This window comes from Ahaetulla prasina, chromosome 2, assembly GCF_028640845.1.
Source record: "Ahaetulla prasina isolate Xishuangbanna chromosome 2, ASM2864084v1, whole genome shotgun sequence".
NCBI lineage: Eukaryota > Metazoa > Chordata > Lepidosauria > Squamata > Colubridae > Ahaetulla > Ahaetulla prasina.
In genome coordinates, this window is record NC_080540.1 from 28678160 (window position 1) to 28702243 (window position 24084).

General features: G+C 42.8%; 2 protein-coding genes across 2 annotated transcripts; both read left to right on the forward strand.

Annotated features, from left to right (window-relative positions):
- Positions 1-23653, forward strand: LOC131191789 (zinc finger protein 585A-like). The gene is made up of 6 exons (XM_058170255.1): positions 1-1032; positions 3712-3835; positions 3956-4038; positions 6146-6272; positions 7149-8614; positions 19101-23653. Exons 1-6 carry the CDS (start codon positions 817-819, stop codon positions 20568-20570), a joined length of 3486 nt encoding a protein of 1161 aa, XP_058026238.1. The 5' UTR covers positions 1-816; the 3' UTR covers positions 20571-23653.
- Positions 14742-19108, forward strand: LOC131191785 (neurotrophin receptor-interacting factor homolog). The gene is made up of 5 exons (XM_058170249.1): positions 14742-15339; positions 17140-17253; positions 18066-18192; positions 18625-18822; positions 18966-19108. The coding sequence occupies exons 1-5, from the start codon at positions 14986-14988 to the stop codon at positions 18974-18976; spliced, it is 804 nt and encodes a 267-aa protein (XP_058026232.1). The 5' UTR covers positions 14742-14985; the 3' UTR covers positions 18977-19108.
- Positions 23654-24084: the final 431 nt, after the last annotated feature.

The following is a 24084-nucleotide window of genomic DNA, read 5'->3' on the forward strand; positions in this document are numbered from 1 at the left end:
AGGAACAGCTCTCACTCACCATCATGCAGAGGTACCTGCAGACAAAGAGGGCGGGAGGCTGAGTAGCGGCTCTTTGCTTTTCACCAGCAAAAAAAAAGAGCGAGGAAGCCGAATTGCAAACCGCCCCCCACAAAAAAAACCGGGTTTAAAGCAGGAAGGCTGGGAAGAGGCTGTTGAGTATTGGGAGAAAGATCTCTTTGCGCCCCCCCCACCCCACCCGCCTGCAGCGTGCAAATAGGCGGGGAAGCCCTGCACGTCATCTTCGTTGGCTATCCAGCAGGATCCCCGGGTGGATCTCGGCACCTGCAGCGATCCGGAGAGATCGGAAAGCGCCTGCGCCCTTGTTCCGCAAGTGGCCCGTTTTCTGATCCTGGCTGGAGGGTCCTGGGTGCGTTAGATGGAGCGTTGCTCAGAGGGGAGAACAATTGACATTTGGATTGCAGTTCTTGGTTGTTTTTACCCTTTGAATTTGGAAGAGGGAGGTATCTGATCTTGCCTGTGATGTCTCTTAGGAAGATAAATCACAAGAGACTATTCTAGAATTATTTTCGTGATAGTTGGACTGTTATAAACTGAAGTGGAATGAAGGAGGAACTTCCTAAGAGGACAGTTAAGCAGTGGAACAGCTTGCCTTTGGAAGTTGTGGGTTTTTAAGGGGGTTTTATGAGAAGACTGGACAGCCACCTGTGGGTAATGATATAGGGTCTCCTGCTTGAGCAGGGGGTTCGACTAGAAGACCTCCAGGATCCCTTCCCAGCTCTATTCTGATTGATGGATTGAAAGTCACTTTGTGGACAAGTGACTTGTCTACGTAGAATGGAACTCCAGTGGTCTTCAGGGAGAGGAGCTGCCAAAACCTGGGAGACTGTCATTTGGCCTGGAAGCAGAGGGGATTTTGGGGGAAGTGGTAGTCCAAGAGGCATCCCCAAGGGTCCCCACAGCTCCGAGGCTGAGAGCTGTGCCCAGGCAGTGACCCTGGCCGAAGGCTGCTTGGTTGGCCCTGCAACCCCCGAGGAGCTGGCAAAGGGGCAGGTGAGAGAATTTCATCCCTGGAGCTTTCTAAGATGATGATGTAACAAGCAGTGACCTGCATTCCTAAATTCTTTAAAGGTCTTGTCCATCTTTTCTGGAACTATTCTCCTAGGTCAGGGGTCTGCAAACTTGGCTCTTTTAAAACTTGTGGACTTCAACTCCCAGAATTCCTTAGCCAGCTTTCCTTTGCTGGCTGAGGAACTCTGGGAGTTGAAGTCCACAAGTCTTAAAAGAGTCAAGTTTGCAGACCCCTGTCCTAGGTTTCTTTCTTTTTTTAAACACAAAAGAGGAAAAAAAGCATAGTTACATTGCACAGATGCAAATTAGTAGAAAGAATTGTCAGACAATGAAAAAATGATACTAAATAAGACATGAATGCTATCGGTATTATTTGGTGCTTAAAATGGAACTTAGCCTACATATTTGAAAAGAATATGTAAAACTAAACATTTAAACTTTAGGCAGTTAGCGACTGGATGGAATACATTGCTCAGTTGCCCTTCAACTGCAATTTTAATAGGCTTTGGATATGTGCCTTCCCCACAAAAGCATTACAATGCTGCTGTGCTTTAACTGCCAGGCCAGTGGTCTCCCCATTGCAAGAGGTAACAGAAAACCAAGCTTGTCCTTAAATCTAAATCAAAATACTCCAGGTGGAACATATACTAATTGTGCTTAGACCAGCGGTTCTCAACCTGTGGGTCGGGACCCCGTTGGGGGTCGAATGACGATTTGCCAGGGGTTGCCTAAGACCATCGGAAATATGGGAAGTATACTTGCGAGTCGAAGAATCGCGCTCCAATGGTTGACTCTACAAGCCAGCTGCAGGCTCTTCAAATCGCTAGCCAAATTCGGCTTCAGGCACGATGAATTAAAAAAGAGAGAAATCTTTGCTCTGATGTCTCCCTCTCAAGCCAGCTGCAATCACTCCCAATCGCTAGCCTAATCTGGCTTCAGGCGCCATAAACTTAATAGGGGAGGAGTCTGCTTTAATGCCTCCGTCCTCAAGGCAATCGCAAGAAGTTCAGATCGTTAGCCAATAAGGCTTCAGGCGCAATAAATTCAAAACGAAAATAATTTTACGGTTGGAGTCGCCACATCGTGGGGAATTGTATTAAAGGGGTTGCCACATTGTGGAGAATTGTATTAAAGGGGTCACAGCACTATAAAGGTTGAGAACCACTGGCTTAGACAAATATACTGCCCCATAGTGCTTTGGAGCACTCTGAGCGGTTTACAATGTCAGTATATTGCCCCCAACAATCTGGATCATTGTTTTACTGACCTTGGAAAGATGGAAGACTGAGTCAACCTTGAATCAGTCAGGATCGAACTCCTGGCAGTGAGCAGAGTCAGCCTGCAATACTGCGTTTCTTACCACTATGCCACTATGGCTCTAAACCAGTGATTCTCAACCTTTATAGTGCTGCAACCCCTTTAATACAATTCCCCACGATGTGGCGACCCCAACCATAAAATTATTTTCGTTTTGAATTTATCGCGCCTGAAGCCGTATTGGCTAGCGATCTGAACTGCTTGCGATTACCTTGAGGACCGAGGCATTAAAGCAGAGACTCCTCCCCTATTAAGTTTATCGCGCCTGAAGCCAGATTAGGCTAGCGATTGGGAGTGATTGCAGCTGGCTTGAGAGGGAGACATCAGAGCAAAGATTTCTCTCTTTTTTAATTCATCGTGCCTGAAGCCGAATTTGGCTAGCGATTTGAAGAGCCTGCAGCTGGCTTGTGGAGTCAACCATTGGAGCACGATTCTTTGATTCGCAAGTATACTTCCCATATTTCCAGTGGTCTTAGGCGACCCCTGGCAAATCATCATTCGATCCCCAATGGGGTCCCGACCCACAGGTTGAGAACTGCTGCTCTAAACAGACATGATGAAAACCACAACGAAAGAAGGGGCCGCATCCTTGAAGAAAAGAGCAAAAGTAAGCCATACAAAGTTGTGATTAGATGGGTAGGAAATAAATTTAATAAAGAAACAAAAGTAGAGGAAGAATTCATAAAAATAAAAAAGAATAAAAAGAAATAATCAAAAGAGGCACAGAAGCAGCAGAGCATTTACCCAGAAATAGCCAATACAAAGATTAATCATCTGCATTTGGATTTGGGTTGGGTAAAAGGCAGTGGTGAAATGTAAAATTCATTACTACCTGTTCTATGGGCGTGGCTTGGTGTGTGTGGGGGTAATGGGACTGGGAGGGTTTGGCCAACTTCTTTTTTTTTTACTTTTAAAAGCATTTGTAAAAAATGCTTTTAAAGGTTCTGATGATCCCAGCTGAGTTGTCTGATTGTCAGAGCCTTTTAAAAGCATTTTTTAACATTTTTTAAAATGCTTTTAAAAGATTCTGACAATCCTAGCTGAATTGTGCAATCATCAGAGGCTCTTTTTTTTTTAACTTTTAAAAGCATTTTTTTGGCCGAAGACAAAATGCTTTTAAAAGTTAAAAAAAAAAAACCTCTGATGATCACGCAGCTCAGCTGGGCATGGGGGTGGCAGGGATTTTTGCTACTGGTTCTCCGAACCACCCGCCGCCATCGCTACCAGATCAGGCAATCCAGTCCAAACCGGGAGCATTTCACCCCTGGTAAAAAGCAAGGCAAAAAAGCTATCACAGTCATGGTCATCAAAAAGTGGATCATAAACCAGGGTGATTTTTTTTAGATACAGGAAGTGTTCATGGAGGAAATCTCAGCAGACTACCAGGGAAGAGGAGATCAACCCAGTCCTTCTCGAGAGCTTTTCAGGAGGATCTCACAAGAAGACCCACCTCAGGTCACTTCCCCATGTAAGTGAATAAGCTGCTTTGGCAATGAAATTCTAGGCCTTTCTCCTTTATTGTGCATTCCAAGACCTTATTCACAAACCCTACAATAATCTGTTTCCCTCCCCTTTCTCTCCTTTACAGGGCAGGGAAGAACATTAATGGAAACCCATGAAATGGTACCTGTTTGTGATGGAGCAGAAGTAGCCTGTGTGCATCCAACTCAGGTAGGGGGTTGAATCCCAACGGGACTATTTGGTATGGGGCTCAGTGCACAACCTGTTGCTCAGCAAAAGAGGTTGTAGAGGCCATGCTTCAGTGACCTACTGCTTCAGTCCTATTCAGTTTAGTATACCCTTCAGGACTGTTGCTGAGTTACAGAGAGAAAATGTACAAGCGGAGAGGCTGGTATTGTAATAAAGAAATGCAAATTATTGTTGAGAGAAATTAATGTTCTTCTTTTTCCCCTTTTACCTGAGGTACGTTAATACAAGTCATGAGATAACATCCTCGTCTCATGACCATAATTGAGCTCAAAAATTTCTGTTACTAAGGAAAGCAGTAAGGGAGTTTTGCTCCTTTTTAAGACATTTTTGCCGTAGTTGTTACCGTATATACTCGAATATAAGCCGATCCGAGTATAAGCCGAGGTCCCCAATTTTACCCCAAAAACTGGGGTAAACTGGGGACTCGAGTATAAGCCGAGGGTGGGAAATGAGGCACCTACCGGTTGGGGAAACCCTCCCTCCCTCAGCTGAGAAGGCTGGCGGCTCCCCGCCCGCCTCTCACTGCACCGGCAGGGCTTCCGTCCGTAAAATGTGAAAAAGAAAAAAAAACTCGAGTATAAGCCGTATATACTCGAGTATAAGCCGAGGGGCTTTAAAAAAAAACAAAACTCGAGTATAAGCCGTATAGACCCGAGTATAAGCCGAGGGGACGTTTTTCAGCACAAAAAACGTGCTGAAAAACTCGGCTTATACTCGAGTATATACGGTAAGTGAATGAATCACTGCAGTTGTTAAGTGAATTTCACTGTCGTTAAGTGAATCCAGCTTCCCTCATTTACTTTGCTGGTCGGAAGCCAGCTGGGAAGGTTACAAAGGGTGATCACGTGACCCTGGGACAGTGCAACTGTCGTAAGTACATGTCAGTTGCCTAGTGTTGGAATTTTGATCATGTGACCATGGGGATGCTGCTACATCGTAAATGTGAAAAATGGCCACAAGTCACTTTTTTCAGTGCTGTTGTAGCTTTAGCCACTAAATGAATGGTTGTAAGTCAAGGATTACCTGTTGTTGTTGTTTTATTTGCATTTATATCCCGCCCTTCTCCGACGACTCAGGGCAGCTTGCACTATGTCAAGCAATAGTCTTCATCCATTTGTATATTATATACAAAGTCAACTTATTGCCCCCAACAATCTGGGTCCTCATTTTACCTACCTTATAAAGGATGGAAGGCTGAGTCAACCTTGTGCCTGGTGGGACTTGAACCTGCAATAATTGCAAGCAGCTGCTGTTAATAACAGACTGCATTAGTCTGTTGAGCCACCAGAGGCCCTGTAAAATGAACATAAATTGAAAGAGGTGAAAGAAGCCATAAGAGTGCAGATTACCAGTTAAGACATTTTAAAATATGGAAGGTTTATAGCGAGATATTCAAACTCAAAATAAGGAGGAATTTGCTAACTCAAGAGAACAGTGGAGAGATTTTTCATTTGGGAGTTATGGGGGCTCCATCACAGGGTGTTTTCAAACAGAGATTAGACTGCTATTTTCTGGGATGGTCTAATCCTGGAAAAACCCCAAAGGTGCTTTTTCAAGAGACACCTGGACTTTGTTTTTTCCTTGAAGATGTTTCGCTTCTCATCCAAGAAGCTTCTTCAGCTCTGACTGGATGGTGGGGGAATGGAAGGATTTATACTTCTTGCAGACAGCTGGTCATTTGCATTCTTTTAGAGAGTCATCGAGGTCACCTGGAGGTTTATCTGTGTCATCAGGGTCACCTGAGTGGTCCAAATGGGTGTGGAGCCTTTTAGGAGGACTGTGTTGTAGGTTGGAGATAGATGATGTTTGCCATGACCTGGATGACTGAGAATCTCCATAAACCCTGGAAAGGTGTTGGACTAAAACATCTATTTTAACCCTATGTGTTTACTCTAGAATAAAAAATCAAATTGAATCAATAAGAAAAGCATAAAATAGTTACAGAAATGCAGAAGCATATTCACTTAAAAATCAATAACATGAAGTACAGATTTCCCAGGTGAAGAAAAAACTGCAGTTAAGTTGTTCCCGGGATTGTCTGGTAAATGATATTGTCTTCCTCTTTTAGGGCTTCATATCCTTTGAGGAAGTGGCTGTGGACTTCACGCTGGAGGAATGGGCGCTACTCAGTTGGAGCCAAAGAGCCTTGTGGAGGGAGGTCATGCTAGAGATTTCCCTGAATCTAGCCGCTCTGGGTAAGACCCCTCTTTGCTCCATTCATTAGAGATTTTTAGGGAGAGGAAGTCAGGGAACATATTTCTATGCATCGGTCTGGGGTGGTGCGGATTCCTACCTGATCACTACATGAATTACCACTTTCTTAATCTCCAAAAATTAAACAGGATCTGATGTGGTTTGTTCTTGGATGGGAAACTGCCAGGCTGTCCAGAATCTTTTGGCAAGGCCAACAAAGGGGGAAACCATCCAGGAAGAAGGCACGACATTTCTCCATTGGCCAAGAAAAGGACCTGTGTCAATCTGTGAAGTCAGAGGAAACGACAAATGACATCCATTTCTCTCCTATTTTATTTAGCTGTTTTCACGTTACCGGTTATTTTTTCCCGTTACATAAATGAAATGTACTCGGGGGCAGTGGTGAAATGTAAAATTTTTACTACCGGTTCTGTGGGTGTGGCTTGGTGGGGGGGATAATGTGACTGGGTGGGCATGGCCAACTTTTTTTTTTTTTTACTTTTAAAAGCATTTTTTCTACAACCTCTTTGGTTCTGACGATCCCAGCTGAGCCGTGTGATCATTAGAGGCTTTTTTTTTTAACTTTTAAAAGCATTTGTTCGGCCGAAGGAAAATGCTTTTAAAAGTAAAAAAAAAACCTCTGATTGCGCGGCTTTGCTGGGGCGAGGGGGGCAGGGATTTTTGCTACAGGTTCTCCGAACCACTCATCACTACTGGATCGGGCGATCCGGTCCGAACCAGGAGCATTTCACCCCTGCTCCCTACCATAGTCTAATAGCCGTTGCCAAGTTTGAAACCAGGGGTATATTCATAACAGGGAGATCCCATTCATCTTTCTAAATTCTAACAGGGATTTCTCTTTCTTTTTTTTTTACAAGCAGGTGATAGGCAGAGCAATGAGAACGACAAGCAGCCAAGGTTAGTACCACTGCAAACAGCCGAGTACGAAGTGGAAGAATTGATGTTTGGCCATCAAGGGGGTCCAGAAAGCCTAGAGAAAAGCAACACAGAAGATGAAGGAGAGTGTTCTCCCACTTCTCTCCCCTTTGAAATCCATCACTTCCTAATCCAGGAAACTCAAGAAGAAAACACAAAAGGAAAATACGCCGAGTGTAGCCAAGCAGAGAAAAATACATTTAATTTACATGGATATTGTAGAAGCCAGGCTAAAAGGAAAGAGTATGGTGGCAGACAACATGGAAGAAACGTTAATACTTTCTTCTCTCTTGGTTTACCCAAAAAACTCTACAGGAAACACAAACCGCATACATTTATAAAATTTGGGAGGGGTTTTACTCTGAGTCCTTATGTTAACTCCCACGAAGAATTTCCCACAGAGATGAAGCTGTGGAAATGCATGAGCTGTGGAAAGAGCTTCAGCACAAACAGTAACCTCCTTCGCCATCAAATGATCCACACAGGGGAAAAGCCATATGAATGCCTGGAGTGCGGCAAGCGATTCATTGAGAACAGAGACCTTACTCGTCATAGAAGGATCCACACCGGGGAGAAACCGTATAGCTGCGTAGAGTGTGGAAAGGCCTTCCGAACAAACGGTCACCTGACTCGCCATCGAAAGGTTCACTCAGGTGAAAAACCATACAAATGCCCGGATTGTGGGAAGAGCTACATTGAAAGCAGAGATCTTGCTTGTCATAAAAGGATCCACACGGGGGAGAAGCCGTATAAATGCAGAGAGTGTGGGAAGAGCTTTCCTCGGAATAGTGCCCTGATTTGCCACCAGAAAATCCACACTGGAGAGAAACCGTATAAATGCATGGAATGTGAGAAGAGCTTCATTAAGAAAGGGCAACTTACTTCCCATCAGAGGATCCACACAGGTGAAAAACCATACAAGTGCATGGAATGTGGAAAGAGCTTCAGCAGAAACAATAACCTGACATCCCATCAAAGGATCCACACGAGGGAGAAACCGTACAAATGTAAGGAGTGTGGGAAGAGTTTTAACTATAACAGTGGCCTTTCTCGCCATCAGAGGAAACACACGGGCGAGAAACCGTATAAATGCACCGAGTGCGGGAGGACCTTCATTCAGAAAGGACAACTTATTTCCCATCAAAGGATCCATACAGGGGAGAAACCCTATAAATGCTTGGAGTGCGGAAAGACCCTCAGTAGCAAGAGCGCCATTGCCTACCATCGAAGACTCCACACTGGGGAGAAACCCTATAAATGCGCGGAGTGTGGAAAGACCTTTATTCAGAAAGGGCAACTCATTTCCCATCAAAGATTGCACACAGGGGAGAAGCCATATAATTGCATGGAGTGTGGAAAGAGCTTTAGTAGTAGCAGTGCCGTTACCTACCATCAGAGAATCCACGCTGTTGAGGAAACGTACATTCACGCATGAGGAGAGATCTGATAGAGCAATGGGCTTGCTCTTTGACCCAGACCAAGTAGGTAGTAATAAACTTAGTCCGAGGAAAAACAAACTTTATTCGAACAGCTGGGAATTACTTCATTCCCAGCGCCGTTCAACTCAAAGTAAAACAAATGCCTCCCAACACAAATTCCTCAGTTATCTAACAAACCTTAATCCAATTAGGCAAACTGCCAAAGCCCCTCCTGACAAACGTCCAGAAGCCACAAAAACAAAGACGTACACGAAGCAGAAAATGGAGCAGAAGATGCAGCTACAACATTGTTTTCCAGCAAAGCTGAAACACCGTTGATGGTCTGTTTTAAGCCTTATAGGAGGGGCCAATCATCTCTTGGATCTACTCCCGAGTTGTCCTCTTTGCTTGAGCTGCTCTTGCTTTCTGGCAGCTCTTCTCATGCGTGCATTCCTCTGTCACACTACTATCAATCTCTGGAGGCTCTGGAGTCCGCACCTCACTTCCCGATGGCCTTGGCCTCACCTCACCTCACCTCACCGACTCCGTTGCCAGCTCCGAAAACTGATGACGAATCACAACACTGAACCAGACACAGAAATAAGTGAGAGGAAGGCTGAGGCAGCATAAGGGAGCTTTCCTCTCACTCACCTCATACTCCATGCATGCCCAGACAGGAGGAGGAGGAGGAGGTCTTTTAATGGGATTACCCCTGTGTAGCTTGGTTGCCACGTTGATGGTTAAAGGAATGTTGGAACTAAATATGGTGGTAGTGTACCACAGTAGAGGGAAGAAAAGGAAGAAGAATCCCCAAGCTATAGCAGTGGCTCCAGGGATGAAATGTAAAATTTGTTACTACCGGCTCTGTGGGCATAGCTTGGTGTGGGGGGGGGGCAACTTTTTTTTTTCTTTTAAAAGCATTTTTTCTACAACCTCTTTGGCAGAAGAGGTTGTAAAAAATGCTTTTAAAATCCTGTGATGATCAGGCAACTCAGCTGGGATCGCCAGAGGAAAAAAAAAGCTTTTAAAGGATTCTGATGATCCCAGCTGAGTTGCCTGATCGCCAGAACCTTTTAAAAGCATTTTTCTTCGGCTGGAGAGCTTGTAGAAAAAATGCTTTTCAAGAGTTCTGACGATCCCAGCTGAGCCGCGCGATCATCAGAGGCTTTTTTTTTTAACTTTTAAAAGCATTTTTTTGGATGAAGAAATAATGTTTTTAAAAGTAAAAAACAAACAAAAAACCTCTGATGATCATGCGGCTCAGCTTAATTAATTAAAACTATTTTTTTAATTGAATGGTTTCAAAACCTGCTGAACAAGAAATTGACCAGCTGGGCTGAATTTGCCCTTTTAGTTGGGCTGAAATTGTGGTTGCCCCATTTTTGGGTTGTCTGATAAGAAGCAGCCTGATCTTGAAATTCAGATATTGTAACTTAATGTAATTGGTTAGTATTACTAACCAAGGAATGCAACATTTGGGACTTTTTAGCTGAAAGGTAAGTCTCAGATTGGGGGACAAAAACATGTACAATTGAAAGATCAGATAGATTCTCCCTCCTTGATCAAAACAGATACCAAAGGAGAGATTTCCAGTACTGAAATTCGTTATGGAAGATTCTGGATGGACAGACCGACTAACTGGTTTCCTCAAAATCTCAGGTAAGACTAAAACCCAATTGGTAATTTCTGGCACTTGGACAACCTTGTCTGGATAAACAGGATCAGCCCTAGTTAGAGATGGGACAGGAGACCACCAGGAATTCCAAGATTAAAGACCCATAATAATGGCTGAGGGGGACAGAATGAAATTGCAGGGTTAAGGGTCCATCTTTGGCTTTGTATTCTTTTCCTTGGACATACTCCTTCCCTGAATATAACTAACTATTTTATTCCCTTATCTGTAACTATCTTCTTGTCTTCGTTATAATGTGCAGCAAAAAATGTGTAATTGCTTTGTTGAATAAATTATTTCAGATTTTTATTCTGTGGTCTTTATTGCCTGAAACTTTTTCTCATACTTGGCTGGGGCAAAGCAATGCTAGACTGGGAAGTTTAAAACAATATGTCTGAATTCAGCTGTGGAAACTACTGCTGTGTCATTGCTGAGAAAATGGTGCTGTTTGAACTGGGCCATCACATAAAACATTGTTGATTGATGGGCCATCAAAGCCTGCCAACTCTTTAGCAATCACCAGACAAAACTTGTCCAGGATACCTGCTTCTTTAACTCTCCCAATGGAGATTCCTGCTGTAATAAAAGCCATCTTCCCTTCCTTCCTTCCTTCCTTCCTTCCTTCCTCCCTCCCTCCCTCCCACAGTTGCCGCTTGGGTGGACAAGGCTTCCCTGTTGTTATTCCATCCTTATTATTTCCTTCTATCATTCAGAGTCTTACAGATTTATCAGTGGAGTTCAGTTTTTGAATAATTTTCCTGAAACATGATGGAATCTGGTCATTTTATGCCCCAAGTACGTATTGTAAGCCACCCAGAGTTGCTGCATCAGTAAGACAAGTGGCATAGAAATTTAATAATTCAATGGGTTGATTTCTTCTGTGATCCATACGCTGGTTTTCTTGACTGGCTATTTTCAAGAATCCTCTCCGACCCCAAAGTTGAAAAGCACCAGTATTCTTTCTATCCTGCTTCTCCAACTTTTGCTTCCATAAAGTTGTGCAGAGAAAACTATTGCTAGTATCTGAATAGCTTTTTCTAAATCTTCATCCCTTTTCTTCCCAGCAACTTAGGCAATAAATCTTGTCAGCTTGGCCATAAACACTTGGAAAGCCAAGAATGATGTTAAAGGCTAGAATATACTAAGAGAAAGACTGCATGCAAGGCCATTTTAAACTAAAAAACAACTCCTTAGTAACCAACTGTGTGTGAAATATTGCCTCCTTTTCCTCTCATATACACCTTTCCTAATACTCTTCTGTCTACTGCATATGTGACTAAATATATTAACTAATTGAACATATGTGCTATCTCAGGGGTCTCCAACCTTGGTCCCTTTAAGACTTGTGGATTTCAACTCCCAGAGTTCCTCAGCCAGCTTTGAAGTCCACAAGTCTTAAAGGGACCAAGGTTGGAGACCCCTGTGCTATCTGATTCCCAGCAACTCTGGGCAGTCTCCTGCTTGAGCAGGGGGCTGGACTAGAAGAGGGGTCTCCAACCTTGACAACTTTAATACTTGCTGGCTGAGGAATTCTGGGAGTTGAAGTCCACAAGTCTTAAAAGTTGCCAAGGTCGGAGACCCCTGGACTAAAAGACCTCCAAGTTCCCTTCCAGCTCTGTTACAGAGTGAGTCACTGCAGTTAATAAGTTAGTAACCCGGTTGTTAAGTAAATTTGGTTTCCCCATTGCTTGTCAGAAGATCACAAAAGGGGATCACATGACCTTGGGACACAGCAATGGTCATAAATATGAACCAGTGGCCAAGCACTTGAATTTTAATCATATGTTCATGGGGATGCTGCAATGGTCGTAAGTGTGAAAAATGGTCATGAGTCACATTTTTCAGTGCCATTGTAACTTTGAACCATCGCTAAACAAACGGTTGTAAGTCTAGGACTACCTGTATTCTATACTTGCTTATTTTATTTATTTATTTATTTATTTATTGTTTAAATTTCTATACCGCCGTTCTCCTAAAGGACTCACGGCGGTTTACAGCCAGAATAAAACAATTGATACAAAAATTAAAACCAGTTTAAAAAGGAAAAATTCAAAGTTGAATAAATTCAAAGATAAATAAATTTACTAGCTGGATGCCTGTCCTGGAGCTCCTTCCATCTCTCTCATTTCCAGAACCCTCCATCAGATCTCCCCCTCTCCCCACTTCTTCCACCGATCCCAGGAATGCATCCACATTTCCAAGAGGATGGTGGGGGAGGGTGCCCAGAACCAACAATCAAACCGATTTCCATCCAGGACTGCTTTGCTCATTTCAGCCCCACTCCTCCACCATACCCATCTTGAGAGGTCCTTGGTGCTCTCTGAGCGCGCTTGTTTTCTTGCAGACATTTCATTGCTCAAACTAGGTAACTGTCGTGTCCCACTCCTCCGCTGACGGCCGGGTCAGGGAAATCCGAATCAGGCTTGCCTCTGCAGCTCTGCCCAAGGTCCTAGCAAAGTCCTCAGGGCAGGCAGGAGACCAGAAAGTGACTTCAGCAAGATAAGTTCAACTTTTGCCTGACTCAGAGACTGCCAGAAAGCAGATCCTTTATATAGGCCATGGGGTGTGGCTCCATGACTCAGCACTTATCCAGGCCTGCCCCTCCCTTCCTTCTGTTGCCTCCGCCTATCCAGTCTTCTGATGCGAGGGTCACTCCAATCAGCTGTTGTTGGAAGTAAACTTTCCTCAGGCTCACATGCTGTGGAGGAGGGGGAGGGGTCTAGCTGCTCCGTTTGCCTGGGCATGGAGCCAGGGCTGGGGCCGGGGGATGCTCCCTCCTCTGCAGCCTGCTTGGGCATGGAGCCAGGGCTGGGGCCGGGAGATGCCCCCTCCTCAGCTTGTCTGGGCATGGAGCCAGGGCTGGGGCCGGGAGGACATTCTTCAGCGTTCGGAAGCAGATAAGCAGACCCCGGCTGCGGTGAGAGCGGGCAAGACACAACAGTAACAATACTTGACAATACAGTATCAACAGTAGAAACCTTCAAATTTCTAGGTTCTATCATATCACGAGATCTAAAATGGACAGTTAACATCAAAAACATCATCAAAAAAGGACAGCAAAGAATGTTCTTTCTGCGCCAACTCAGTAAGCTCAAACTGCCCAAGGAGCTGCTGATTCAATTCTACAGAGGAATTATTGAGTCTGTCATTTGCACCTCTATAACTGTCTGGTTCGGTATTGCAACCCAACAAGAAAGACACAGACTTCAGAGGATCATTAGAACTGCAGAAAAAAATAATCGCTATCAACCTGCCTTCCATTGAGGACTTGTATACTGCACGAATCAAGAAGTGGGCCGTGAAAATATTTACAGATCCCTCACATCCTGGATATAAACTGTTTCAACTCCTACCCTCAAAACGACGCTATAGAGCACTGCACACCAGAACAACTAGACACAAGAACAGTTTTTTCCCAAAGGCCATCACTCTGCTAAACAAATAATTCTCTCAACACTGTCAAACTATTTACTAAATCTGCACTACTATTAATCTTCTCATCGTTCCCATCACCAATCTCTTTCCACTTATGACTGTATGACTGTAACTTTTTGTTGCTATCATTAAGGGTTAAATTGCAACCTATGACCATCATTTGTGTTGTAAATGTTGTACCTTTGATGAAGGGTTTTCTTTTTCTTTTTCTTTTATGCACACTGAGAGCATATGCACCAAAATGAATTCCTTGTGTGTCCAATCACACTTGCCCAATAAATTCTATTCTATTCATCAGTGCTGGGGGAAGCATTGATGACGTTATCTAGAATAGAATAGAATAGAATAGAATAGAATAGAATTTTTATTGGCCAAGTGTGATTGGATACACAAGGAATTTGTCTTGGTGCATATGCTCTCAGTGTACATAAAAGAAAAGATATGTTCATCAAGGTACAACATTTACAACACAATTGATGGTCAATATATCAATATAAATCATAAGGATTGCCAGCAACAAGTTACAGTCATACAGTCATAAGTGGAAAGAGATTGGTGATGGGAACTATGAAACGATTAATAGTAGTGCAGATTCAGTAAATAGTCTACTTCGGCTAATGAAATGCCTGCAATAAAAAGCTCAGAGAGCACGATGGACCCACCCCTCATGTCAACCCTGAGCTACAACTATTCCCCTTCATTGGTCTCATCATGCCCGGCTCCTTCGCCTTTCTCCACACCAACCTTTCCCAACCTCCCACCATCCCGACTCCGGTCAACGTTGGCAGAGAACAGCGCACGCGCAGATCTTTGACAGCTATCGTTGCCGAGCAGAGGACGGGAGAAGGGGGTGGGTTCCATTGGGAGACGCTCTAGGCCAGGGGTCTCCAACCTTGGTCCCTTTAAGACTTGTGGACTTCAACTCCCAGAGTCCCTCAGCCAGCAAAGCTGGCTGAGGAACTCTGGGAGTTGAAGTCCACAAGTCTTAAAGGAACCAAGGTTGGAGACCCCTGCTCTAGGATGCAGCACTCGTTGACCGAAATTCTATGGGAATAGGAGGGCGGGGGAAATTATGGCGGGAGAGATTTGCAGCTGCTTTTCTCCGCCTCACAAGCTCTGAGGGAGCGGAGTCCCCTCCCGTCTCTCCTTCTGGAAACCGGGAAAAGGTGGAGAGTGAAGGGTCCGTCGTGACCGAAGGCGGCGGCCTCGGAGGGAGTTTTCCCCCGTTGGGGCTGCGCTGAAGCCGGAGACCGAATGGAGGCCCGGGGGTCTCCTTTGAAGGCGGGGAGCGGCCTCCCCGAGGGGCCCCGCAGCTCCGAGGCTGAGCGCTGGCGGTTCCGCAGCTGCCGCTCCCTGGAAGCCGAGGGGCCCCGGGCGCTTTGCAGCCGCCTGCACGGGCTGTGCCGGGGGTGGCTGCGGCCCGAGCGGCGCAGCAAAGCCGAGATGCTGGACCTGGTGGTGCTGGAGCAGCTGCTGGCCCTGCTGCCCGCGGAGCTGTCGGGCTGGCTGAGGGAGTGCGGGGCGGAGAGCTGCGCCCAGGCGGTGGCCCTGGCCGAAGGCTGCCTCCTCGGCCCACCAGCCGCCCCGGAGCCCGGAAAGGGGCGGCAGGTGAGGGAATGTCATCCTCTTACTTGCCAGTTGCAGAGAAAACACATGTAGAGAACTTTGGAATGGCGTAATAAAATGTGGGCATAAACTGTGGAAGAGGCGGACTGGGCAGCCACAATGTAAAAGATACTTTAATCCCCAAAATATGGCTGTGGGAGGTGGATGAAAGGGGAAAAAAAATCATAAAAGGGAAAAAAAATCATAAAAATCCTTCCTACTTTTTCCAGTGATTAAAAAGAGAGGATGATAGATATACTTATAGAATTGCAAGATCCTTGCTATTAGTGTGGCTTAAAGGTAAAGCTAGTATTTACCGTCCCGCTTTTTGTCTGGACTACTTCAAAAGGCTGGTCAGATGTCTATGGAGCTTCTCAGTCATCCAGGTGATGGTTGTCCCAAAGGTGTTGTTTGTTTTGTTTCCAGGAGGCAACTGGACTTTCTGGTATTTCTTCGAAGACATTTTCCAAGCCTGAATTTCTTCAGCTCTGATGGGATGGCTGGGAACGGAAGGTTTCCAGACCAGGGATATAGACTTCAAACCTGAATCCAAGAGGTCTCCTTCCCCAAGGGACTTCTCGACTTAGGGTCACAATTGAGACCAGAATTTCTATTGTTAAGAAGTTCTATTGTTAAGAAGTTCTATTGTTCTGTTGCGGTGGTTAATAGAATAGAATTTTATTGGCCGAGTGTGATTGGACACACAAGGAATTTGTTTTGGTGCATATGCTCTCAGTGTACGTAAGTGAGTCAATGCTCAGGTTTACAGTGTTTACAACCTTTTTTGCCATGGTGGTTAAGTGAATCACTGCAGTTGTTAAGTGAATCATGCAGTGAATCTGGTTCCCCCCATTAATTTTGCTTGCCGGAACCAAGCACAGGAAGCCGGATCAACCAATCGGCATGCAGGATGCGCATTTTCCATACAATGTATAGTTGAGATTTGTGGTCTGCTGGACTACGGGCGATTTTTTCAATGTTCGCAAGTAAGGGAGCTTTGATGCTGAACAGACAACAGGAGAGGCGGTGGGATTCATTGGGAGGTCCGTTCGCAACCATCTACAACCTACACTTACCCATCAACCCCTTCAAAGCATAGATATGCGTCGATGCCTCTGTGCAGTTGTGGACAAGTCTAAACCAAGCTTTACTCATCCGAAAATGCAAAAGGAAACAAAACTGAAAGAGGAAATAGATCCCCTACTCTGCTAAAGAGCTTCAATGATTTTGTGCCCTCAAGTGGTTTTCAACTCTAGCAACCCTATAGTTAAAACTTCTCCATAACTATATATCCCTGAGTTGCTATTTCAGGTCTCCCAAAGGTGAATCATTCGTCACCATCTCAATCCATCTACCTTGCTGCTGATCATGCTCTTACTCTTTTTCCTTCCACCTTTTTCCAGGATTACTACTTTCTCCCAAGAGCTTGGCTTTTGCATAATGTATCTGAAATAGAGTAATTTGAGCCTGGTTATGCGTGCCCCTATGGACTCTGGGGTGATTTGTTCAATGATCCATCAGTTTGTTTAATTGGTTATCCATTATATTGTCAGGAATCTTCTGGGACCAAAATTCAAGTCTATTCTAGTCTTCAAGTCTAGTCTTCCTGTCTTGCTTCACCTTTCGCTTACTGAGAGCGTCATAGGGAATAGAATAGAATTTTTTATTGGCCAAGTGTGATTGGACACACAAGGAATTTGTCTTGGTGCATATGCTCTCTGTGTACATAAAAGAAAAGATACGTTCATCAACGTATGGTTATGGTTTTCTGAAAGTGGATCATAAACAAAGCTGTTCTTTCAGATGCAGGAGCTGTTCACAAGGGAGATCTCAACAGAGCTCCAGGAAAGAGAAGACAGATCCAGTCCTTCTCAAGAGCTATTTTTCAGGAGGATCCAACTTGGGCCACCTTGCCAGGTAAGTAGGCTTTCTCTCAAACTTCCTCCCTTCATGAGTTGCTTTTTCCACCCAAATACTGAATTTGTGTGCATTTGAACACAGTGTGTTTCCCCGCACCTCTGAATGAGCCAATGAGTCACATATATTCAACTTTCTAATCAATTTGGAGATACAAACAAGAGACAATTCACAGACTGAAAGGCTTATATTAGGAAATGTAATTTATTTGTTGAAGAATTACTGAAAATTAGTTAAAAAATGAAATCCCTGATTTGAAAGACTATGAATAGCATAAAAACTGCTATCAGCATATCCACTTAAAAATGAATAGCATGAAGAGCAGATTTTGCATGTAAAAGTCAGTGCTAAGTGACTACAACAGACAGATCGTTAGTCAAATGACTTGGAATTTCCAGGATTATATCCTGGAAACATTTTGAATAAGCCAGGGAAAAAATTCCAAGTGAATGTGTCCCATTTTCTAACAAATTTTGAAAAAAAACCCCAAGTCAAGTGACGTCAGACCAGGGAATTCTGCTCCTCCAAACTTCCTTGCTGGGTTACTCCGGGTCACTCGGAGGCTCCCCAATGGGGCTATGTTGTCATTCTACAGCTTGGATTCACGTAAACCATAATTTGTGAAGTTAGACAGCAGCCTGACAGAGGAAAGGTTTCCAAGCCCCACAGACTACAGTATGTGCACATACCTCTCCTGTAAGAAGATGTCTGTTTGGTCCCTTACAAAGCTCTGTTTTCCATTTTGTGCGGTAAGAGAGAAAACTTACAAGGTCTTTCCTAGGATTGAATGGTAAGGAACATTCTCTTTCTAGGGCTCTAATTCCTTTGAAGAGGTGGCTGTGGACTTCACAGAGGAGGAATGGGCATTGTTGGATCCCAGACAGAGGGCCTTATGCAGTGAAATCCTGCTGGAGGTTTCTAGTAATATGGCAGCTCTGAGTAAGATTCTTTTCTCTGCATTCCATTCATTGGGGAAGGGTTTCTCAGAGGAAGGTGAACAGGGAAGATCCCTGCACTCAGTTGCTTAAGATGATCACGACTCCTACCTGGCCATCACCTGAATTGCTGTACTCCCTTCATATGTTTCCTAATCTCATAAATCAATCAATTACCAGAGCCCCACTAGATCACAAACAAACAGAGGGTCTTCAGAGGCAATTTTGCCCAAGGCCATCATCACATCACTTATTCTAGCCGAGAACAAAGGCCTTGGCAGAAATACCCACTGTAGATAACAGTTTGGCCCAATATTTCCTAGTGAGACAAATGGCTGATACCAAATTTGGAACATGAATAGGCATGTTTTTGATATGGGTTGACTCCCCACCTTAACCATTTTAAACTCTAATGGGAACTTCTTCTTTTTCCAAGCAGGTGATGGGCTGGAGAATGAGAATGACAAGCAGGCGAGATTAATGCCACTGCAAACAATAAAGCATGAAATAGAAGAAATAATGTTTGACTATGAAGGGGATCCAAAAGCTCAAGAGAGAAGACACTCAGAAGACATGGGGGCCAGTCCCCCCACTTCTCTGCCTGTTGAAATCCATGGCTTCCTGAGCCAACAAGGTCAGAAAGGGACGAAAGAGGGGAAATCCAGCAAAAGGGAGGAAAATAAGTTTGATTTGCCTGAGTATAGCAGAAGTCAGACTAAAGGCTTTATAAATTATGGAAAATACATCAATAATTTCTTCTCTCTTACTTTACTTAAGAAACTGTATAGGAAATACAAATCACATACATTTATAAAAGTCGGTGAGGATTTCAATTTGAGCAGAGATATGAAACTCTGCATGAAGTCTGGAAAGAGCTTCGCTACCAACAGTATTGTTAATCACCATCAGAAGATCCACAAAGGGGAGAGAACATATAAAGTCATGGAGTGTGAAAAAAGCTTTTTTCAGGATAGAATGCTTACTCATCATGAAAGGATCCACACAGGCGAAAGGCCATATAAATGCATAGAGTGTGGAAAGGGATTTACTCGGAAAGGACATCTTACTTGTCATGAAAGGATCCACACAGGAGAAAAACCTTATAAATGCAATGAGTGTGGAAAAACCTTCAGAACAAATGGTCATCTGATTCGTCATAACAGGATCCACACAGGGAAGAAAACATATACTTGCAGGGAGTGTGGAAAGCGATTCATTGAGAATAGAGATCTTATTACCCATCAGAGGATCCACACAGGGGAGAATCTATATAAATGCCCTGACTGTGGAAAGAGCTTTACTCAGAAAGGACAGCTTAATTCTCATCAATGGGTTCACACAGGGGAGAAACCTTATAAATGCTCAGTGTGTGGAAAGGGTTTCAGTACAAATTGTAATCTGGCTCGCCACCAAAAGATCCACACAGGAGAAAAACCTTATAAATGCAATGAGTGTGGAAAAACCTTCAGAACAAATGGTCATCTGATTCGTCATAACAGGATCCACACAGGGAAGAAAACATATACTTGCAGGGAGTGTGGAAAGCGATTCATTGAGAATAGAGATCTTATTACCCATCAGAGGATCCACACAGGGGAGAATCTATATAAATGCCCTGACTGTGGAAAGAGCTTTACTCAGAAAGGACAGCTTAATTCTCATCAATGGGTTCACACAGGGGAGAAACCTTATAAATGCTCAGTGTGTGGAAAGGGTTTCAGTACAAATTGTAATCTGGCTCGCCACCAAAAGATCCACACAGGGGAAAGACCATATAAATGCCTGGAGTGTGGAAAGAGCTTTTTTGACAATAAAGATCTTACTCGGCACCAAAGGATCCACACGGGAGATAAACCATATAAATGCCTGGAATGTGAAAAGACCTTTGCTCAGAAAGGACAACTTAATTCCCATAAAAGAATCCACACTGGTGAGAAACCATATAAATGTATGGAGTGTGGAAAGCAGTTTACTCAGAAAGGAAATCTTACTGATCATGAAAGGATCCACACAGGGGAGAAACCATATAAATGTACCGAATGTGAAAAGAACTTTGCTAAGAAAGGACAGCTTAATTCTCATAAAAGGATCCACACGGGGGAGAGGCCACATACATGCATGGAGTGTGGAAAGAGCTATTTCGATCAGAGAGACCTTACACGCCACCTAAGAACCCACACAGGGAATAACCCATATAAATGCCTAGAATGGGAAAAGCCTTTGATTATCAACAGAGATCTTACTGGCCAACAAAGTGTCCACACAAGGGAGAGACCATATAAATCAATTGAGTGTGAAAAAGACTTTAATGACTACAGCATCTTTACGTCTCATAAAGAGATCCACATAGGAGAAAATAGAATGTGGAACAAACTTCATTGAAAATTGTGTACTTAGTTCTCATAAAAAGATTCATACAGAAAAAAAAAATCATATAAATCCATGGAATGAGCTTCATTTGAAACTGTCAACTTACTCATCATCAAAGGAGCCAGACATGGGAGGAAACCTATTATTGTATGCAATGTGCAAAGATCTTTGGCTTGAATCAGAATCTTACCTACCTTCCAAGTATCCCCACAGGAAAATACCTAAGTGCTCGCATGCGGTAAGAGCTGAAGGCGGATCAGTGGCCTTACTAGTGCCACTGATAATAGTGCCACTGATAATGATCATACTGGGGAGTTGTCATCGAAATGTACAGGAGAATGGGCGTACCATGGTCTCATACTTTCTGCACATATTTTATTTGTGAGACATGGAGAACATATTATCTCTTTTAAAAGCGGGTTACCTCAGTGGCGCTTGAGTTCTTGGTCTAGAAAATGACTAGAAAATGGTCGTGATAATCAGTTGTGGAAGATGGAACAATAGAAAAACTATATAGCTGAAGGAGGTGAACGGGTATATTTTCTCAATCTCAATCAGAATAGAGCTGGAAGGGACCTTACAGGTCTTTCTTCTAGTCCAACCTCCTGCTCAAGCAGAATAATAATAATAATAATAATAATAATAATAATAATAATAATAATAATAATAATAATAATAATAATAATAATAATAATAATAATAATAATAATTTAATTTGTATACCGCCCTTCTCCCGAAGGACTCAGGGCGGTGCACAGCCAGAATAAAATACAAAAAGAACAGCACATACAATACTAAGAACAACCCTTAAAAAAACTTATTCAATTGGCCAAATTTAAAATACAATAACACCCTATAAAATTTACAAAAATGTAAAGCCCATAAAAGCAAATTAAAATTTTAAAAATCAAGCCATTTCAAGATTCAAGACCCTATTCCATTTCAAATAGATGACTGTCCAGTCTTTTTTTAAAAACCTCCAGTGATGAAGCACCTGTAACTTCTGAAAGCAAGCTGTTCCACTGGTTAATTGGCCGTCACTAAGAAGGTTCTCCTTAATTCCAAGTTGCTTCTCTCCATGATTTGTTTCCATCTATTGTTTCTTGCCTTGCCTTCTGATGCTTTGGAAAATAAATTGACTCCCTCTTCTTTGTGGCAGCCCCTCAAATATTAGGATACTGCTAGCATGTCACCCCTAATCCATCTTTTCTCTAGACTGGCCATAACCAATTCCTGCAACCATTCTTAATATATTTTTGTCTTCCTTAATCATCTTAGTTGCTCTTTGCACTTCCTATTTTATTTTATTTTCCCTAAGGAGGGAGGTTCATTCAGGACTTCTGAGGGGATCTGCCTGGGCTTGAAATGTTAAAACAGGAAATTGCTTATATTTCCCATTTAAACATTTCAACCCATTCAACTGCATGTTTTTATAATCCAAGTGACCTTGTCCAAACAATGATTCCTCCACTGATTTTACAGTTTTCCAAATTGTATAAATGAATTTGTTCTGTGATTTCTCAATGGCATCCGTCTTGGGCAATCAACAGTCCACAAAAAGATTAAGGAATTCAGAAAACTGATGGCTCCTTTGATTTTCTTAATTTACTTAAAAAAAAACGCTCTATACAACTGAAATTGCCTACATTTATAACATTTAGGACGTGTTTCAATCTGAAGAGTTGTGTTAATTTCCATTAAAGATTTCAGACACAGGCAGAAACTGTAGATTATGTAAATTGTAGAAAGAACTTGATTATAAACAGTAGTACTATTTGCAAACAAATGCACACAAATGAGAAACCATAGGAATATTGTTAAATTCCAAGAGTAATTACTGCTGAAAGACTGCACAACCAGGGGTCCTCTCAAAATTACAACTTCTATTCAAAGCGCAGGTGGCAGCTTTGGCTAAGAGGACCTTTGAACAGCTTATTGTATTGTGTTCCATTTGTGGCCATTCCTGAATCAGGAGGCTCTGCTTACAGCCACTCATGCCCAGATGAACTAAAATAATGAGTTCTACACAGAGCTGCCCTTCAGCATCCAGAAGTATCAGCTGATACAAGATATGATGATGTGGACAGATATGCGGACCCCTATAACAGCATATATTACAACTCTGCTCCGTAAGGTGCATTAGTTGCTGGTTTGATTCCAAATCCAATTTATGATGCTGTTTTTGACCTTTAAAGGCCTTCAGGGCATGAAGGTGGGTTATGTGAGGGATCCCTTCTTCCTGAGTACATCTGCCTATCCTATCATATCTGGCAGAAGGTGTGTGTTGCGGATCCTCTCTATTAAGGAGTTACATGTGACAGAACCAAGGAGATGGACCTTCTCTGCCCTGGCACCCATCCTTGATATCTTGGAAGTCCCTCAGAACAACATGGCTATGGCAACAGATTTGAGGAATCTCAAAAAACTGTTGAACCAGCGAGGTTGCTGTATTCCTTACAATATTGAATCCTTTTTCCTAGTCTTAATAATAATATTGATTTTTTTTTTAAATTGTAGATTGTTTGTTATTGTATCAGTGTCATGTTTTGGGAGATGGTCAACTATAATAAATAGGAGGAATGAATGAATAAATAATTCACACAGGAGTGAAACCTTATAAATACATGGAATGTAGAAAGAGCTTTCTTTGAAGAATTGCTACATTAAAGCCTCACAGCATCTAGTTGCTGATGTTGTTGTGTAGGAAAAGAAAATCCAAACCAGTAAAGTCAATTATAGTGGGAAGTGGAAAATTGAATATAGAAAAGCTTAGTGCAGTAAAAGATGAAACAAACCAAACACTGGAAACCGCTTATGGACTGTTTGCGTAGATTAAAAAACAGTTTGTGATTTATGGTTATGATTATTAGATAGATATATGGAAAGAAGAGTCATGCTGTAACTTGGAGATAAAGGTTACAATATAATTGTACTTAAAACCTGTGAAGAACGTTTTTTATATATTTTACTTTTTTCCTACTTCTATTTTCTAATCGCACTTGGAGCTTTTTCTGTTATTTCTCCCCCTTTTCTGTTCTAAATCAGTTTCTATTGTTGTTTTAAAAACTTTTAATAAAAAGTATATTACAAAAACACTTGATGTTTTCGACTTTAGCAAATTGAAAATGGACTGGACACTTTAAGACAGAAGATTAGAAAGTTTATTACTCAGGATGTGATAAAGAGGAAACAACATTGTTTTCATAGCCAAGAAGGGAATATTATCTCCCACCCCTCATTTGCCTTCTCAGCTTAGAACCACCAAGTGCTGTCAACTTCCCTTCATTTTCCAAGAGTCACTGCTGATTAAGGGGGGGTTAATTTTTTTATTGTTATTGCTTGTATCCTGCCTTTATTATTTTTTACAAATAATTCAAGGAGGTGAACCTATCCAACGCACTTTTCCCCTCCTATTTATCTGCACAATAAACCTGTGAGATGGGTTGGGCTAAGAGTGAGCGATTGGCTTTCATGGCTAAGGTAGGATTTGACTTCCTGCTCTTAAGGTTACTCTTTTGTCTGAGTG

Excerpts from the sequence above, each read along its gene's own strand:
- LOC131191789 (XM_058170255.1), top strand. The coding sequence starts at position 817 with ATGGAACTCCAGTGGTCTTCAGGGAGAGGAGCTGCCAAAACCTGGGAG. Across the intron at positions 4,039-6,145 it reads CCTGTGTGCATCCAACTCAG|GGCTTCATATCCTTTGAGGA; the intron begins GTAGGGGGTTGA and ends TTCCTCTTTTAG. Across the intron at positions 8,615-19,100 it reads ACCATCAGAGAATCCACGCT|ATCCACAAAGGGGAGAGAAC; the intron begins GTTGAGGAAACG and ends CACCATCAGAAG.
- LOC131191785 (XM_058170249.1), top strand. The coding sequence starts at position 14,986 with ATGGAGGCCCGGGGGTCTCCTTTGAAGGCGGGGAGCGGCCTCCCCGAG. Across the intron at positions 15,340-17,139 it reads AGCCCGGAAAGGGGCGGCAG|ATGCAGGAGCTGTTCACAAG; the intron begins GTGAGGGAATGT and ends CTGTTCTTTCAG. Across the intron at positions 18,193-18,624 it reads TAGTAATATGGCAGCTCTGA|CAGGTGATGGGCTGGAGAAT; the intron begins GTAAGATTCTTT and ends TCTTTTTCCAAG.